Genomic DNA, 19,384 nt, shown 5'->3' on the forward strand with positions numbered 1-19,384 from the left:
TTTTCAGAACACGATGGTTTTGGTAATTTTCAAACTGCGAGGTGATATATTACACAGTGTTGTGTTTTATTAGTGTTGTGCCGACATTTTGTTTGTGGGGAGTTATATTAATGTGTTACTATTTTCAAATGAATTTTGTTTAATATTATCAGATTGATCTAATCATAAATATTATTATTATACGGACATTTTTTTCTTTCTTATGTGTGTATTTAATGATATTGCAATCCAGTTGTTTATTGCTAATTTCAATAATTATTGTTAAAAGAAATAGTTCAATTTATCAAAGATGAATATGAAATTAAAATTATACATGTCTCAAGCCTAACAAAGCATTTTCTAATACTTTTATTGCATGTATCCGTAGATTTAGGCTAAGCGGAGAATATTTATATTAGTATAATAGTATGTATGATAATAAACTGTTTTCCTGTTCTCCAAGCTATTTATTTAATCACAGACGCTTCAGAAGAAGTGAAAAATAGTCAAGGTAGGTGGATAAATCTATCTATCTTGAGAAATAGTATATCATTACTATTTCCACCTACTCCAAGAAGATTGACAGACTAACGTTTAAAAACCAAGGAAATTTCAACGCTACGCTTCTAATACTTTTTCGTATTTTTCGGATTAGGATATGGTTGATTTGATTTATTTAAAAATTGACTTTATACTCCATATTGATCTATCACTGTATGAAAACGATGGAATAAAATGGGCCTTATTCAATCTGAATTAGCACTAAGAATGGCTCACACCTAAGTGAATTTCGATACAGAGAGCTGGAAAATTACTTTCTATATGTTATAGAAAAATAATTCATGAATAATTCTACTTCATTCGAAGTAATAATTCAAGGAAAACATAATTTTTGATTATGACTCAATAGCACGAGCCTAACTATTTTTGCTTCAGTTCCATGGTAGAAAATGTTTTAGCTTTATCAGGTACTGGAATAATGAATAGTTTTGAGAATAATAATTCAATATTGAAATGTTACTGAATAGTGGTTGAAAGTTTTCATGAAGGTTTTTAATACGAAACTTTAGATGGGAAATTCAAAATAAATCCATAGTATACTCGTAAATACTCGTAATTGTACCTCAAGCAGAAAATTGAAAGTTATGAATTTTTGAAAACTTACCGTTTCAAGAAGAAGCGTACGGTACCTGGTTATATGAACGGCTATGGAGGAAAAAAATAATTCAAAGAAAAAGCAAAAGTTCCAATGCAAACTTTATGTATGTACAAAATACTAAATGATTGGAAAAGTTTAAAAGGATTAATATGCTATTTTTAATGAAACATGATTTGAAGCTATGAAGATGGGAAGAGGTTTCTCAAAATGTTTTTTGCTACCTACTTAAGATTTGTTCTATGATCAGTTTGGATCAGATCTATATATAATTTTTAGGCACATTTGATACCAAACCGGTAAGCTCCTTATCAATAATGATGATGTGAGTTATTATTATTCTGATATAGGTATGAGTTTCTATTGTACTATCAAACAACACTGTTCTACCAAAGCTTAGAGGAGACTACTATTGAATAACGTATTTGCTTCTTTTTTACGAATGATTTAAAATTTAAATACTCATAACTAGTTAAAATGGTGTAGCTATTGGAAATATTTTTTTTTCATATTTCTTATAAAACAAGAGGCGAAATAGTTGATTTCGCCTATACTGGTTAACATAGCTCAGTAGCTCCTATATTGATTTTACTATATTCCTCGTCTTATATACCTCTGAATGACTGATTTAGAGGTATTTGCTTCTTTTTAACGAATGATTTAAAATTTAAATACGCGTTACTAGTTACCAGCTCTTTTTTTGTAAGTATACTCTATCCCTCCCTTGAGTATTCCTATTAATTTTGGAGAAAAATCTATCAAAGTTTATTTGAAATATGGTTTTTCTAATCAATCTACTATTTATATTAAGCCTGCGATAATTCATCCATTTCAACTGTCAATTGAAGTCAGAATAACGAGTCATAAAGTCAAATCAATGAGAACCATATTTTTTCAATTTTATTGTTCGTGGAATTTGTCTAAAGTTTTTATAATCTACTTTGTTATTTTTCCTCGGATTTGGATAGATAAGAATCGAGAGAAATAAAAAGAACACGATTCAATAAATAATAATAAAGGTTTTCAGTGGAAAACCCTACATTGAACCGGTTTTTTCATTTCATATTATTTTTAATGTTATTCTTTGTATCATTATTATATTCCACTTAACTGAGAACAGTTTAACTGAAGAATTGGAGAAAAATGTAGAAAGAAAGCTTAGTGTGGGTACTCCGGCATTGGTTTGTATTAGTGTGAGTATTTCGTTCTATTGTATCTTTCTGCAAAATTGTGGGCTACAGATATGTTGGTCTTGGACTGTTTATTGAGGAAGTATTTTGCAAGGGTTGAATGTCAATTGAACACATGCAGATACTTTGGAATAGTGTTTGTAATAACAATGAAACATACTACAATAAGACATCATGCGTTTCATGCAGTATAATATGCTCTCTACACCTTGATGTTGGTGATAATAAGACGTTTAAACTTTTTAAGTAGACTTCGATGTGTGATTTGGTTTTTCATCTATCCGTTGTGATAAGGGTGACGCGCGAAAATACAATATAATATGAGGTAGAACAAGTCTATTATACATGGGAACTATAGTTTATGTTCCTCGTTCAAAGTTTATAATAGTCCATGAACTATGTTGAATTAGCCTTTCTAAAAATGTGATCATCAATGTAGGAATCTCCCCATTTAGCAAATGTTCCAATACACGAATGCATAATCACTCAGAGACCCATAGCTCCGCAGTCGACGACGACAAGCATTGTTGACATTCATATTGTCCAAATTTCAAGTGTGCTAAAACTGCTGATCAAATAACTTTTCATTATTTGTGTTTATTTTTTAATAATCAAAACATTTCTAATAATATCAAAATATTGCCATTTAAAAGTATAAAACATTATGAACTCAACCACCCCCATTAGAACATAATTGAACATAATCTTTTAGGTTATTCAGACAAATTTAAATGTACCCAATCTGAGATCCTCACCCTTTCGTGGTCGACTACGGCATTCACGCACAAACAAAAACCCAGCTTAAAGGTGCTTACAGACTTACGCGTCACGAACAAGCGCATTTCACTTTTTATCATGCTTATCATATATGTATCTTATTTTTTCTGTACGAATACAGATATGATAAGCATAGAATCAGCTGATGAAAAGTGAAATACGTGTGTTCCTGGCGTATAAGTTTGTACGCACCTTCACATGCTTCAATGAACAGCATTAGCTAATAACCCATTGATATGTTAAATGAAGATCTCTCATCTGTGAAATCCCTTAGGGGAAAAAAGCAGGGATTCAATCACACCACACTCTTGTTTCTTTGAAGATTAAAACAATCTTCACTTGCTATTTAACAGATTAACAGATAGTATTTTTCTTCAATTTAGCTTCTTTATTTCAAATAGTTTTCTCTCGTTGTCTGTCTTGGAACTACTTTCAACTATATTCTAAACAAAGGAATAATTTGGTTAAGAAGGAACCAATTGCCATGCTATCGTGTTTGCCAATTTAGAACATTGATACCTTCCTGAAAAACCTGAAAAACTGTTGATATATCGTGCGCCACCCATAATGTGAATGTAAGTTGGCATTTCTAGTAAGGAGGTGTTTGGAATTTCTGACGGTATCAGTTGTTTAGTTTTGGAGAACAAATATGAAATCCATCATAAATTACAGCAAAAGTACCGAGCAGAATTTGTGACCTATTGAGTCAGATCCTATAGTTTGGAGAATGCATTTCGTCTCTCAGTCTTGAGATCACTCTACTTGGTGCTGCTGCATACGTGTTTTAAGGTGTTCTCAACTCAGGAATAGAGTCCCATGCAAGCTGTGCTCAAGGATGGTATATATCTTTACACTATTCTTGAGCTGGGCTTAGCTTGCTTGGCTCATAATTATCTGATCTTGAGCTCATATCTTAGCGGCTCATTTTGCCGTCTCTTATGGAAAAAGGCCTGCATGTGTGGAAAATAAATTTTTGAATATGTAATATGCAGGAATGACATCTGCATAGATCTTTGAAGCTTTGAAATTAAGAAAAACTATTTCGTGCTGATTTTCTTGCAAGAAGAAACTCTTAACGTCTAAATTTCCTTTATATATTTAAATATGATTATATATTTATAATTTGGAGTGCCCTTAATATATTTGATTTGTCATCGGTCATTATGAAGGGTTTGATATTTCCAATCTAGGTTAGTGAATATGTGACTAACTTTTGTAGTGTCTTCTTTTTGTATTGTTTTACAGTGAATGTGAATGAGAGCCTTTCTTCTATAGGGTACTATTATAGCCGTCAACCCTATATGTGCACTCGTGGCCTCAGGCAAGAAGTACACAGGCCTGTATAGTACCTATGATTAGTAGAGCTCATAGTTTTTGACGTCAAGTTTATTTAACCCTTTAGAAACTATAAGGCTAGGCACACACCAGTTAGTCAAGACATGATCAGATACGTTTAGTCAAAATACTTCACATTGTTGCTTATGACGCAACTCACACTGATCAGTCATTGCAATTAGACATGTCTTCATAAGCAACTATGTGAAGTATTGTGACTGAACGTGTCTGATCATGTCTTGTCTTGTCTTGACTAACTGGTGTGCGCCTAGCCTAATAGTTTGTAGATGATAAAAATTCGCTCAAGTTAATCAAAACGTGATTCTCAATAAACCATTAGGTTTAGTGAAAGAATGAGTTTTCAAACAAATTTTCTCCCTTCTCAAAGTAATTTACTTTTGAAATACTTTTATAACTTATCTTGAAAACAATTTTCAATCAATATTCAGGAAAGGATTCAAAATCAGTATTAGAGAAATGTTTGTGGTGTATGGTAGAGAATTTCATTGAGTGTGCCAGTTAAAGTGGAAATGAAAAAGAAGAATGAGAGAGTGTCACTGAACCAATCAAGACAGTAATGTGATTTAGATGTGAATATTATAATAACGTTTATTTCAACCTTTCATCACCCCAACACGGGGGGGCTCTTAGTGTCTCATTGCCCACAACACCTTTAGGGCCGATTTCCAAACTCGGGATTTAGCTGAGTTCCAGACTTTAAACAGTTGGAGTCAGAAAATTGGCTTTCCGAAACGGAGCATAGTCGTAGTTTTTATAATAATCTTTATTTTCTCATTTCAATAATCGGAAACGTTTTTCCTCGACGAAATGAAACATTCCTAAATACCTAATTCAAATAGCTGAAACTTGATACTATTTTCTCTTTATTTTATTTTGTGTTCAATTTTCTAGTTTTTCGAAATTTGATTTAAACGTGGGCTACGACTACGCCTCGTTTTGGAAAGCCAGTATTCTGACTCCAGCTGTTTAAAGTCTAGATCTTAGCTGAATCTCAAGCTCGGAAACCGGCCCTTAATGTTTTAAAGTTTAAAATAAAAGCATCCCCTCCATCCCACACAAATACCGGACATGAATAGGATCGGAACGTTTCATCTCTTATTAGAGAACTCAACTCATCCGTATTATGACTGGTTTGCTGGTTGGAGATTGAAAGTTCTCTGCTTGGTAAACACAAATTCGTTCGTGACTTTAAATGCATCGTTCATCATAAGGGTGTAGTTGATACATTTGAATGAAGTGAATGCTTTCAATTTTGACGATAACAAATAAGTAAAAATTGGTTTATACATTACCGTATTCATTTGAGTTTACAATTTGCTATTGGAGATCGATAATTGGAATATCGTAATTGAGATTCAGTAATTTCTACGTGCGATAGTGATTTGAGTTATGTGGGATTTGAGATGAAATATAACATGAATAAAAAGAACGATGTCAGGCTATTGTATAGACAATTATGTTCCTAGACTGGAACTTATGTATCTAGACTGGAATGTATTGTTCTAGAGGTTTCTCTAATTGAGTCCATAATTGAAGGTGTAGAAGTTGCTTCCTCTTTGTCGTGTCTCTCAATTACTAGTATTTATTTGGTGAACGGTGCTGAGTTGAAGACATAGGTTGTGTGAAGCACTTTCAGTCGAAGAAGAACTGAAACTGTACAAAAACGCATGGAACATTTCAAAGCAACTGTCCATCAAATACACAGCGACATGCACACTACGTGTACCGATTGTCAAACCAAACACACAGAGAGGCAGGCTATGAGAGCAGCCACACACCAAGTCTGCAAGCACACCGAGCACATTTAGAAATGTTGATGTCGATACTCCCGAGGTAGGTACTTACGTGTGAGGTTCGTACGAAGCAGCATGCACACATGACCGAGTCCAGTCACAACCAACCATCAACCATTTACACAGACGCAACGCAACGCAAAGCAGAGCGGTTAACGAAGAAGTACAAAAAGAGAACAGAAAACAACATGAATAATAAACGGCATTGTCTTGTGAAACTAAAAGGAAGAAGAAGAGTGACGCCATATTCAATATCAACCATAGGTAGTAGAGTAAATATCAAAAGTGAAATAGTGAATTAAAGTGTGCAAGAGTAAATATTATTATTAACCATGTTTCTTTCGCTGTCCCACACCATATTTGTCAGTGTTTCATGGTGTGAATGTCAGTCAGTTTTCTCGTGGAAACTCGCAGCTAACTAAATTTAACGCTAGTTGGATGTCATCACTTTTATCAATTACATTTTACATGCTAGAAATACTCATTTTTCAAAAATTAGTATAGGCCTACTTGTGAGTATAAATGCAGTCGAATTACCGTAAGTAGTTCAATTGATGGAATATAATATGCTTTCTAGGATCAACATTTGAACAAGAGAGTCAAACCTCCAATATGGATAAAAAACAAATAATAATTCGGAAATTTTATAATTTGTTCCCGTTATCTTTGATTTATAGGCTTCAGCCTAATTCTCTCAAATACTGATCAATTCTACAGTGGGAAATATTCATTTCAATGAAATATCCATCGAAAAAATCAAGATGAATAAAATAACGTGATTACATCCAAAATAGATCTGATTCAAATTCGTTATATTTGTTCCATTGATACTTATCACTTGAGGTCATTAAGTTTTCATAGGACTTAATTTTAGAGAATGTCAGTTCAATAGGAAGCCAAAGTGACTTTATAATGGAATTCGAACAGAGAGCAACAATATCCAATATGTCTTCTATTATCTTTGAAAGATGGAGTTTTTAGAAATGGAAAACTCTATTTTATTAGATTTCTCATTGATTGTTGCTACCGTTAAAATGGAAGTTGGAGATTAAAATTTATTCAAGTAGCCATTTAATTTGTATCAGGCTGGGGTAAATTTCAAAATGTTATTGGTATTCTAGAACTATAAACGTAGAATTATATCGTAAATACTCTAAAGTACGGTACATTTCGACAAAATACACTATTATGTACGGTAGGCTGAAATCAAACCGGTTTGACTCTCTTGTGGAATTAACTACTATCAAATTGATTCCAAGATAATTATTTTCGACTGTAAAACTATAATAGCTCTCAACTTAACTATATCGACTCAGGTACTCAATTCTACATGACTGCTCATTAGAAATATTCTAGTGTTTTGTGAATGGAAATCTATTAATAGGATACTTCTTCAGCTAAGCGATTTCGTAAAAAGTGAGAAGGAAATTCCAAATGCTCTCAGCATACTTAGTACCTACTGCATGTGGCAATTAATCATCAACATGAACATTAGCAAGCCTTTATTATACTTAATGATTGTCTCAGTATTATCTTCAGGTATCCTCCTATTAGCTAACTGTTATTAAAATGTGCGAAAAATATATGTTCCACTTGAAACAGGATTAAAAAGTAATGATATACTTGAATCAACAATAGGCTATTTTTCAGAGTAAAATAGTTATCTGAGTGAGTTTTCTAGATCATATTTTTTTACAGATGATGTTTGAAATGTTTTCTAGACTCATTCAAGCTATAATCTTTCATCCAAAGTGTTTTTAGTGGGTGGAGATTCTCAACACTCAACATTTATTCTCGACAGCAGCCTCTTAAGAAGAATATATTGGGCGTTAATCAGTTGATCACTGTGCACGTATCATATATTTGAGTGAAGCCAATTTTCAAATAAATTTATTCTCATGAATCATGAGCTGAAATGATTCATAATCTAATCCATCGTATTGAATTATGTACGTTTCTTGTAGATGAGCTTGAAAATTGAGTAAATTATCATCCCAATCAAGACCTGCATTTTTTGAACAAATGTTTCAAGGCCTGTATTTGTTAAACCTTGAGAAAAGTCTTTTGCAATAACCTTTCTTCGCGTGAGTGAATCATATTGTTGATTCAAGATTTATAATACAAAGATATGAGCTTCTACCATCAAATTCATGTTATATTCAGAACAATGTATCTCAATGAAAATGTAAAACTAGCTCATCCTACAAATATGTAATACTCAGAGTAAATGGAATTGAGAATATATAATAGAAGATCAAGTCAGGTCTTAGTAGCTATAATTTAGTATAGACGTGAATATTGTTCTATTGTTTCACTTGTTTCAATCAACGACTAATAACCCAGTTGCACGAAGGCCTGTTGATTTCCAATCATGGTTAAATTCCACGAGAGCCAATCAAACAGAGAAGGATTTTCATTGGTTCTCATGACAGTTAATCACGATCAAAATTCAACAGGCTCTTGTGCAACTGGGACAATAATTGAATGTCTGTGATTTCTCAAATGTTAGATTCCCAGAATATTAAATTTCATGCGATAAGTATTAAATTAAAAAGTACAAATTTCCAACATTTGAAACAATATATATCTGAAATAATTAGAATTATTAAATGCAACATCATCAAAATATAAAGAACAAATTACAAGCTAGTGATGAGGAAAAATGCAAAATGTATAAAAGTTCCTAATAAATTTTTCAAGACAGTAGTATTGCAAACAGCTCTCAATCTCTGTAGGAAGATTATAAAGTGTAAGTAGTATCCAACACACTACATGTCATCGAATATGAAATGGATATTGATATTAAAAAGTTGAACTCTTTTCTATATTAGAATAGTAGTAAATTGAAAATCAATAATAGCAATGAACTACTAAAATGAAAGCTCATGCGATGACAGAAATGGTCGATGATTCAAGCACTGCAGATGGAAGCAATGCATAAGAAAAATAAGAAAATGCAAGAAAAATATGTGACAAACCTTGTGAATAGCAGAAAAAGTTCAATTTCATTGGTTTTATTGCAAGTTAGTCTTGAGTGGCTTGTGAAATGGAATGCAAATTGATATTATTACTCACTCTCTTGCCAGTTAACTTGTTGAAATATTTTTCAGCTGTGTAAGTTTTGAATTATGGTACTGGTACTGAAATTGTAAAGTTCTTTTTTGTGATAGTAATGTTTCTGTTAGCCAATATTAGAAAAGCATTCCAAACATTCGAACAATTTATGGATATAAAATTATTGCTATTCATTTCTGATCACCAATTTGCTTTTTACATGATAAGTATTAGTCTAGATTTGACTAACAAGTGTTTTTTGATAATCATCAATATTATTTTCAATGTTTTGTTCCTATTGATTCATAAAAATAAACTACTAATTGTCAGCACTTTGCAGAAAGTCACTCATGATTATAGAAGTGGAATTTTATTAAGTATAAATTGGTGATCATTTTAAAAGTAATCTATCTACTCTATTGAAAAACTAAATTATTGTTTGTTAACTTGAATATAATAAAACATAAAAAAATAATTTATCTTCAACGGAACAATTTGAAAAATGGGTACGGTATAGCTGTTAGACCTTCATTGTTACAACGGTAGTAATATTCTAAAATACCTCATCAAATGACATGAAAAAGGCTCAATTATTTCAAAACCTAAACATTCCAGATAGAGACGTAGCCAGGCTTGAAGGGTTTTATTCCCTATTCCTATATCTAGAATATGTTTTGCCCAATAGTTTGTTCAAGCGAAAGATTGAAGCTTCCCCTCTATTGGCAATGACTTCCACCTCTATAACAGGAGGGGGTGGGTGTAAAGATAATGAATGGAACGGAAAGAGAAATACAACAGTTGCTTCTAACTCATTTCCCATAGCCTATATATTATTATGTAGTTACATCGAGTAGCCTACAGGTTAATTTTTACAACTCGACCTCAACATTCCAGCTGGTGTTGTCTTATGGATCTAGAGAAATAAATACAAATTAAAAATACAAGTTTTTATCTGGATATATATCCAAAGGTAATCAAGAAGAAGCGTCTTTAGGTAAAAGCATTTTCATGGAAAAAGTTTATATAATTGGCTTTCTGGAAGAGCATGGAAGATTTCTATAGGATTTAAATTTTTCAAAAAGAGATAACTATCAACAAATAATGATAAAAACTTCAGAAACTCTCCGAGATCTGATCAATAATAATTAATGTAGACAATTCATTCAAAACATTCGACTCCTACTTACTCCGGCTACGTCTCTGAGCCTTTTTGAAATTATTCGTTTGGAGAAAAAAAATAATTTCACTTTTTACTATTTCAAGATGACTTCCCATGAAGATAACAGCTTCCGAAATCTAACAAGTGTTCATGTGTGTATGTGTGTGTGTGTGCATTCAGTGAATACATAATAAATGATATACAAAATGCAAAAATGCAAAAGACAATCTGGTTGAGATAAGTTTATTTGTATTTACAAATAATAAAATTATCACATACTTACAATAACTTTTCTATTCAAAGAAGGGAGTTTTATGAAATTTTCTAGACTGATACAGATAACAATGAGATTGAGCTGCGTTTAGTTTGACTCTCAATTACTCTCAAAATAAAGTTTGAAATCTATTCACTTCCTATGATGACTCTCAAATCATATAAGAGATCAGGAATTGAAAGTGCATTTGTTAAATTTAGGCGATAGGTTAAAATAGCATTCTAAAAAGAAGAGAGTAGAGCATTGAAGTATATAAAAGAAATATGGATCAGATCATATTATTGTATATAATTGTTTTGCTTTTTATAATTCAAATATGACTCATTCATTATTTCAAGAATGACAATTTATACAAATTCAGTGAACTTGAACAAGACCCATGAGTCGTATTTTTGTTGTGAAATAATAATTGTTTATATCTGCGACTCTCCCACTTTTTCAATAAAATTTCAGAATATTCTAAGATATATTGTGAAAAATTTGAGTCATTCCACTGAGTGGAAATTCACGTCAATAATATTCAAGAAAACTGTCATTTGGAATTTGTTTGGATCTATTTTTAAGTCCATCATGAAAAGAATGGAACATATAGTGGAGGATTGTCGACGATGAAGAAATTTCCAAAATCACATTTGAGTATATCTTCGATAAATTAGAAAGATCTATGTCATCATATTTCTGTCTTCACTTCACATAATATCTATTCTGGTAAGGTTACTCTCTTTATAAATATTACTTTCCAGTGATGGATACTGTAACGCTTTCAGTTCGTTGGAGAAAAATTAATTTCCATAATAACTCATTGATTATTATGGTAGTTCTTGGAACAGATGAATATTTCTTTTTTGAGTGGAAAACAATTTCTCTTGATTCCAAGTATCAGATAAATCTCAAGTTGAGATGATTTCAAAGATTTTAAAGTATCATGGGACAGTTATTGAATATTATGAGAATTGTCATGGATTTTCATTATATTTTAATTTTCCAGGATCTGATAATTCAACATTTTTTCAACCTACATAGGGTGATAAGTTGATTATGCCTTAGAAGGCTTTTATTAACTGAAGAATAAGGCTTGGCTGATTGTTCTAATTCTGTACTTTATTCCTATTTCTATTTATTGTTTTCGAAATTCTTTGATTAAGAACCTTAATATCAAACAATGACGGTTGATTCACATGTCTAAACACTATCATAAAAAATTATAGAATTGGATAGGTAATGAATATTAATCTACTCAGCAGAGTTGAAATGTAGCCTCTTTTTTCACTTCAGAATCTATCGCAATGTCAATAAATTGCTTATTCTGGAATTAGAAATAATATAAAGTCAACATTATTAACCGGTAAGGATAGAACTGAAAGACTAGGAAAAATAAACTTGCAATCTATATTGAAGTTTGCAAAAGTGACAGAGCCTATCAAGACAAAAAATATTGACCTAAGTGGGTGTCCTTGTAGGTGGTCATTCGATCCGTGAAATCTAATATGATTCAGTGTTCATGAATCTAAAAGTGCTCTACAAAATTAATCTATACATCATTTTTCTCGAATGATTTGCCGGTGACTTTCAAATTAAAAAATGAACCGTATAATTTTGTTGAGTATGATCTGAAATTGAAATGAAAAAATGAGAATACCGAAAGGTTAAACTGTAGCATGAGATTACTTCCTTTATAATATGGATGAAGACTCTAAGTAAATCATTATTTGAAATCTATCAATTCGAACAACCAAGGGGTGGGAAAAAATTAAATTCTCGATTTCAATATTGATTTGAGTTTCCTAGTTTGATTTTTCAGGCTCAGTAAAATAGAATATCAAATTTGCTTTCAACGGGATACGATACAGGTTTCCAAAAATGCAATATATATATTTATCATTGATTCACATTTAAACTATTCGAGTATATCACGATTCATAATAAAATAGTCAACATTGAATCAAATCATTTAGCAAAAAATTGCTTGTTTTTCTATCCAAACTCGGAACGTGGAATCACATATTGAAGAGGTTTCTGAAGAGATAACAGTGCAAATTAGAACGTGAATTACTGAGTGAAATATCAATACTGTACGATGGAGAGCGTAGACGTAATTCTGTACGTTTGAGTAAGATGAATAGCTGGGGACGAAGTTTCTATCTTCTAAGTAAATATGAATATATCAAAAAATTATCAACAAGTATCGTATATCGATAGATATTCTAGATGGAATTATAACACCTGCATATATTTTATTGGTAGAATAGAGGATAAATATTGGTTAGAAATTTCTCTGTACGATTGAACAAATGATATTCTAGAAAGGTTTCCAATCCTACCAATAACTACCACATTTTATCATGATAAAATCACATGTAGGCCTACTCAGTGCTCAGTGCACTCAGGTTTGAATTAAGATATGTGTGCATTCATTACAATGTGTTACATTCCGGGTTTGAGGCTGTGCAAAGGCTAAAAATAAACTTTCTACTCGTGATATTTTTCTAAGTTTTTCGATTTGTATATCAACAAGCTATCAAAATGAAATAGTTTTCTCAGCAAAACATTTTTTTTCTGATCATTACTTTTTGAGATATGAGCGCCTGAAGTTTGAATTTTTGGGACAGAACATTTCAAATTCGGTAAGATATAAATCCATGAGATTTAGAGGATAGATTTTTCATGGTATTATTGATCTATTAAAACAAATTTTTTTTAAATATCAATTTTTAAGATAGTTATTCAATTTACTAAAAATAGCCAAAAATAACTTTCAGTTGAGTTATTTTTGGTAAATTGGATAACTTTTTCAAAAATTGATATTTTCAGAAAATTTTTGTTTTACTAGATCAACAATACCATGAAGAATCCATCCTCTTAATCTCATGGATTTATATCTTACCGAATTTGAAATGTTCTGTCTCAAAAATTCAAACTTTAGGCGCTCATATCTCAAAAAGTAATGATCAGAAAAAAAATGATTTGCTGAGAAAACTATTTTATTTTGATAGCTTGATGATATACAAATCGAAAAACTCAGAAAAATATCACGATTAGGAAGCTTATTTTTAGCCTTTGCACAGCCTCAAACCCCGGAATGTAACACATTGTAATGAATGCACACATATCTTAATTCAAACCTTGTTTAGCATCAAACGTGGATGATACATATAGCACTTGAAAATGACATCAATGTTGAAACATATTGTGAGTAGAAATTTCAAAAAAGGGTACTTAGATTTTTTATTTATATTTCTTGATGATACATAATAGTTCTACAGGCATGGTGCACAATCTTAGGCTAGGCGCACACCAGTTAGTCAAGGCAGGACAAGACATGATCAGACACGTAAAGTCACAATACTTCACATAGCTGCTTGTGACGCAACTCACACTGATTAGTCATTGCAATAAGACATGTCTCTATTAGCAACTATGTGAAGTATTGTGACTAAATGTGTCTGATCATGTCTTGTCTTGTATTGACTAACTGGTGTGTGCCTAGTCTTAGTTTGACAATAATCCTAACAGGTTGAAGATTGGATAAAGCTATGGTTGCATTAATATATGAGATTTCGAGTCTAAATCACAAGTTGATTCAATTTAATTAGAACTAGGATGGTGCATAGGGCCCTTGAACTGCAAAGGAGCAGTTGGGATTGGGGTTTAAGGTTAAGTTAAAACCCCAAAAGTTTTGTCAGTGTTAATTAAGAATACTGATGATAATAGCAACCTGAAATCTAATTATCAGTGATGGAGTGATCAGTTTGCTTTTTGAAGGCACATAGAGACTATTGATACTAGTTGGAGAACAGTTATTATCTGCTGAATAACACTAGATGGGATACTGTTGAAACTAGTTGGGAAACAGTTTTATCAGTTGATATCAGTTGGGAAACTGTTGATACTAGTTGAAAAACAGTTATAATCAGTTGAATAACAGTTCATATTAGTTGAGAAACAGTTGAAACTAGTTGAAAAACAGTTTATATCAGTTTGATAACAGTTGATATTAGTTGGAAAACTGTTGATACTAATTTGAAAACAGTATATATCAGTTGGATAACAGTTGATATTAGTTGGGAAACTGTTGAAACTAGTTGAAAAACAGTTGTTGAACATTACCTGGCCTCCCTCGCCTTCAACGCTCTGCAACTCCTTCCATTCCTCAATGGTTTGGGCCAGATCTACCTGACACAGCGGCACCTTCACCTCTCCAATCTGGTCGTGCTTCGAGAATCGGTCAAAGTCGAAGATCGCAAACACCAGTGTCTTGTTCATTGCATCGGCATACGGCACACTCTGTAACACAGTTTAGATAGGAGATCATGTAGTATTAGATCGATTGATAATGAAGTTATTTGAAGGTCTCCATTCAAAAATTGACTATTAGATCGATTGAGAATAAAATTATTGAAATTTAACACTGAAATAGGAGGTTTGAGGATATCCCTTCATCGAGCACAAACGCCAATTGATTGTACACCAATAAATTATTCCACCTTAAATTATAGGACAACTCCAATTTCTATATTCTTGAAAATAGGTATGATTAATGACCTGGATCTCATCAATTCCTATTACTCATGCTCAAATTACGTATAATTATATGTGTGCAGCTTGCATCTTTGTTCAAAATATTCAACCATCTTTAATTTATAGTCTGTGCATACATTAGATTGCAGCATTGTTTATATGAAGTGCAGTGCTGTCAAATCCCACAGAATCCAGAGAACCTTGTAATTGTGTGAGAGAAAGAGTGAAAGAAAGAGTTCAGAATGTTTTATATAATCATCATGAATACGGCATCAGTGCGCTCCTATTTTTATATTGAGATAAAATTGGCCATAAAGCCCCTTGCTGCAATCTAAGGTTAGACTAATAAGGTGACACTTTAGCGATCCATCAAATTCGTGTATATTAGATCGATTGAGAATAAAATAATTGAAATTTAACACTGAAATAGGAGGTTTAAGGACATCCCTTCATCGAGCACAAACGTCAAGTGTATATTGGTGTATATTTGTGTATATTGGTGTATATTGGTGTATATTGGAGTATATTGGTGTATATTGGTGTATATTGGTGTATATTCGTGTATATTCGTGTATATTCGTGTATTAATAGGTATATTCGTGTATATATATATTCTACACCTAGATTGCAAATGTGTAAGGCGGGTTGCATTCTATGCCTTGTTTGCAATTACGTGTACGGCGGGTTGCCTATACGATTCCGTTGTTAGATTCTTATCGGCACAGAAAACTTGGAAAAACACTTTGTGTCCGTGCTTACATAATTATTATAGTACACTAAAAATAAAAGATTTATTTGTCAGATTATTTACTTATTTGAAAATTTATATATTTGAGGGCACCAGGAACTGAATCCCATTATTGCCCTCATAACACACATTGAGCATACAATTTGGAAAAATAATACATTAAAATGAAATTAAAATAACTTAACTAATATACTATTGAGTTTTAGAAAAAAAACAAAATACAAAAAAATAGAAAACCTTGCAAATATGAAACTTATAGTATAGCAGATAAAAGAAGAAGAACTAAGTATGTAACTAATACTGAAGAATTCAAGAAGAGAAGAAAAAAGAAACGAGAATTATGGAAACTTTGCAAATATGAAACTTATAGATAAAAAAACTAATATATTATTTAATACATTGGAAAGAAAAAATGAATAAAAAAGACAAAACTCAACAAACATAAATCTTATTCAAGTCCCGCCTGAACACACTGTCTGAATAAAAAAAATCTAATGCATTATTAAGCCTATTGTATAATCGAAGAGACCTAAACAGGGGAGCATTGTAACCACTGATCGTTCTACATCTGATAATATCAAAGGTGGGATGATCTCTGGAATTGAACGCAGGAACATTGAACCTGATAAATGAGAGCAGCGAAGGAGAAGAAAATCGACCCCTTAACAGACCATGCACGAAAATCTATGAGTCTCTCTCCCATCGTAATCTCAATGATACAAAGTGAAAGGTACCTCTCAAACGGTCTGTAGGAAAACTAAAAGGACAGGATTGGCCGAAGCGCTTGTAATAGAGAAACCTCAAAAACTCATTCTGAACTACCTCAAGATCATGAGTACACAAATCAGTATAAGGGTTCCAAATCACAGAGCAATATTCCAACACACTCCGGACTCCGAACAGTATATATTTCATCAAGGTTATTGAAGTTAGTTTATTCCTCATAACAAAACCTAGCATTTTATTGGCTCTAGCTATGCTATAGTCTATGTGCACTGAGAAACTGAGACAGCTATCAAATTAATTTGAACCACAATATCAACTAGAATATTCACCCGATTGGTCAACTCCTATTTATTTAAAAGTACTCTTTTCCAACTTTATTTTATTCATCTATCACTTTATGTTCACTTTATGCTTCATATTGTGAAGTGTGGATAAAAGGCATTCATCCATCTATCCATCCATTTCCTTCCATGTGAGAAATAAAATGAAGTTCAAAAAATGTAATTAGACTTGGTAAGTATTTATTATAGGTACTAAAAACTTATTTTATTATTTTATTTTTGTATTATTATCACTGAGGCTATTTTCCAAACTTATAAATTGTTATGGAAAATATTTTTTTAATTTCAGTCAGTCCCATTTGCAGAGTGGTAGTTTGAAAGGATTCTTAGTTTGGACTGGATCGAATCCATATCAAGTTTGGTTTGTTATAAAGTGGTTCATTCTAAGATTAAACCACCAGCTGATTCAATTTTATTCAAGTTTCCACTATGCAAACGGTTCTCAGTTGAAACAATCATCTCAACAAAGACCTTTAAATGAAGAGTGTTGAGAATGCCTCGAATGAGTAACATCTGATCTCTCTCAATCCTGTAACTGTTCTTAAAAATTATTATCAAGTTTTCTTTCTTCTTGATTCAACTCACTAGCGATGTAACATTCTCAATTAGAGCATGAATCGCTTGTAGATGCGTATCCAATTATCTCTTATACCTAGTTCTGAACTAGGCGGCTTGCAAAGTTCAACTCTATGTACTTGGCAGAGATTCAATTAAGAGTTTCGTAAGCGTGACAAACTTCTCTAACTTGAACTTGAGCACTCGTGCACCGTACTCTGATGAACGTTTATGAAAATCTTGTTGCAGATCTGAACTTCATGTTGTAATATTACTGATGAGAAAAGACTTTTTAGCTGTGTTCGATTTGAAACTACCGAGTCAAAACACTGAATGTCATCAACTAATACCAATACCATCAAGCTTGAAACTATATTATGCATAAAAGATGGTCAAACTGTGCTTCCCTTGAGTTTTCTGGGTGTCATGTTTGACGTTTATGGAGCTTATCTCAAGTTTTTGATTGAATTCGTTCACTCTCTCTCTTTTTATTTCTTTGAATGATTGAATTTTCCTATGTTTCTTATAGGAAGTTAACGATTAACTCATCCTCACTAATGAATTAAAAAACTAATAAACTTTCAAATTCACATGAATACTCTGAATTTACCGAGGATGGATATAGACTAATTTTCATTCTTATCAATCAATCAATTTCAATTCAATAATTGAAACAAATTCATTTAGTTAGTAATTGGAAAACTAAACAACGATGAAAGCCCAACCAAACAGAGCTTTCTTCAACTGATTTCGTGGAGTTATTGGTAGCACGCGAGGCTCATGAATCAAAGGTTGTGGATTCGAGGCCAATCATACACATTATTTATACTTGGAGTTTTTAACTCATTAAAATTATCCAGGTAAATTTTACGTAGTAATAAATAAATATTCCATTTTTCATGTTTCCCGGACTTAAGGAGATTTTATTTTTCATCACGAAGTTCTACTGTGCAAAGCACGGGTTACTTGCTAGTGATATCCAATAATTGGACGGTATATCTAAACTGTGAATAGTATCTCTATTATTATTATTATAGTATATTCAAGTTGTGGTAACTCATATTACTAATGCGTTAATAAATTGTTATACAATATAACTTAGTATTACTACAACACTACTGCTAGTTGTTTAGTATTTTGTTCATACTAATTCCATTGCTCGCGTCCTTGCTTCAACAATATACTATTGTTCAATGATGATACTCATAAATATCTAACTATGATTTGTTGAATTATTGATATTTATTTATTCAAATTGATTAGTTCGAACTTACCTTGAAAGTGAAAGTTTCATTGAAAACCGGGTTCAGTGTTTTACGATGGACCTTGGTCTCGAACTTCTTCTTCTTGTCAGGAAGCAGGTAGACCTTGACGTATGGATCGGAAGTGCCTCCCATGTCGAGAGCCGGAAGTTCCTCAGCCTGAATCACCGTCACCGCCAAACTGTTCGAGTTGAAATCGTATTCCAGCTGCAAACATTTGGAGAGAGAAATTGATTGATATTAAGGTAATTTATTATACATTTTCCATATTAGATATCAGACATTTGAAGATATTATATGAATATTAGATAATCATAGATATTAGACAATTTTTATAGTTACAGAATTTTTCATAGAAGTTATCAGATATTCAAAGATATCAGTTAAGTTCGTAGTAAGAACATAAAGAATGAGAGCAAATTTGAATTATGAAGGCGATATTATAATAATATATTTTTCATCAAACAAATACAGCATACAGATACAATATACCAAG

At 32.0% G+C, this 19,384-nt stretch overlaps 1 protein-coding gene across 4 annotated transcripts in view; it reads right to left on the reverse strand.

Annotated features, from left to right (window-relative positions):
* LOC111043422 (synaptotagmin 1) overlaps positions 1 to 19,384 on the reverse strand; it is an 81,026-nt gene that overhangs the window by 13,385 nt on the left and 48,257 nt on the right. For all 4 annotated transcript variants that reach the window (XM_039428800.1, XM_022328380.2, XM_039428801.1 and 1 more), the window contains exons 6-7: positions 18,901 to 19,095; positions 14,846 to 15,022 (exon numbers count right to left, since the gene is read on the reverse strand). In XM_039428800.1, the coding sequence (XP_039284734.1) occupies positions 14,846 to 15,022; positions 18,901 to 19,095 (372 nt within the window). The remainder of the gene's footprint in view (positions 1 to 14,845; positions 15,023 to 18,900; positions 19,096 to 19,384) is intronic.

Source organism: Nilaparvata lugens, chromosome 5, assembly GCF_014356525.2.
Source record: "Nilaparvata lugens isolate BPH chromosome 5, ASM1435652v1, whole genome shotgun sequence".
In the NCBI taxonomy this organism is placed as follows: domain Eukaryota; kingdom Metazoa; phylum Arthropoda; class Insecta; order Hemiptera; family Delphacidae; genus Nilaparvata; species Nilaparvata lugens.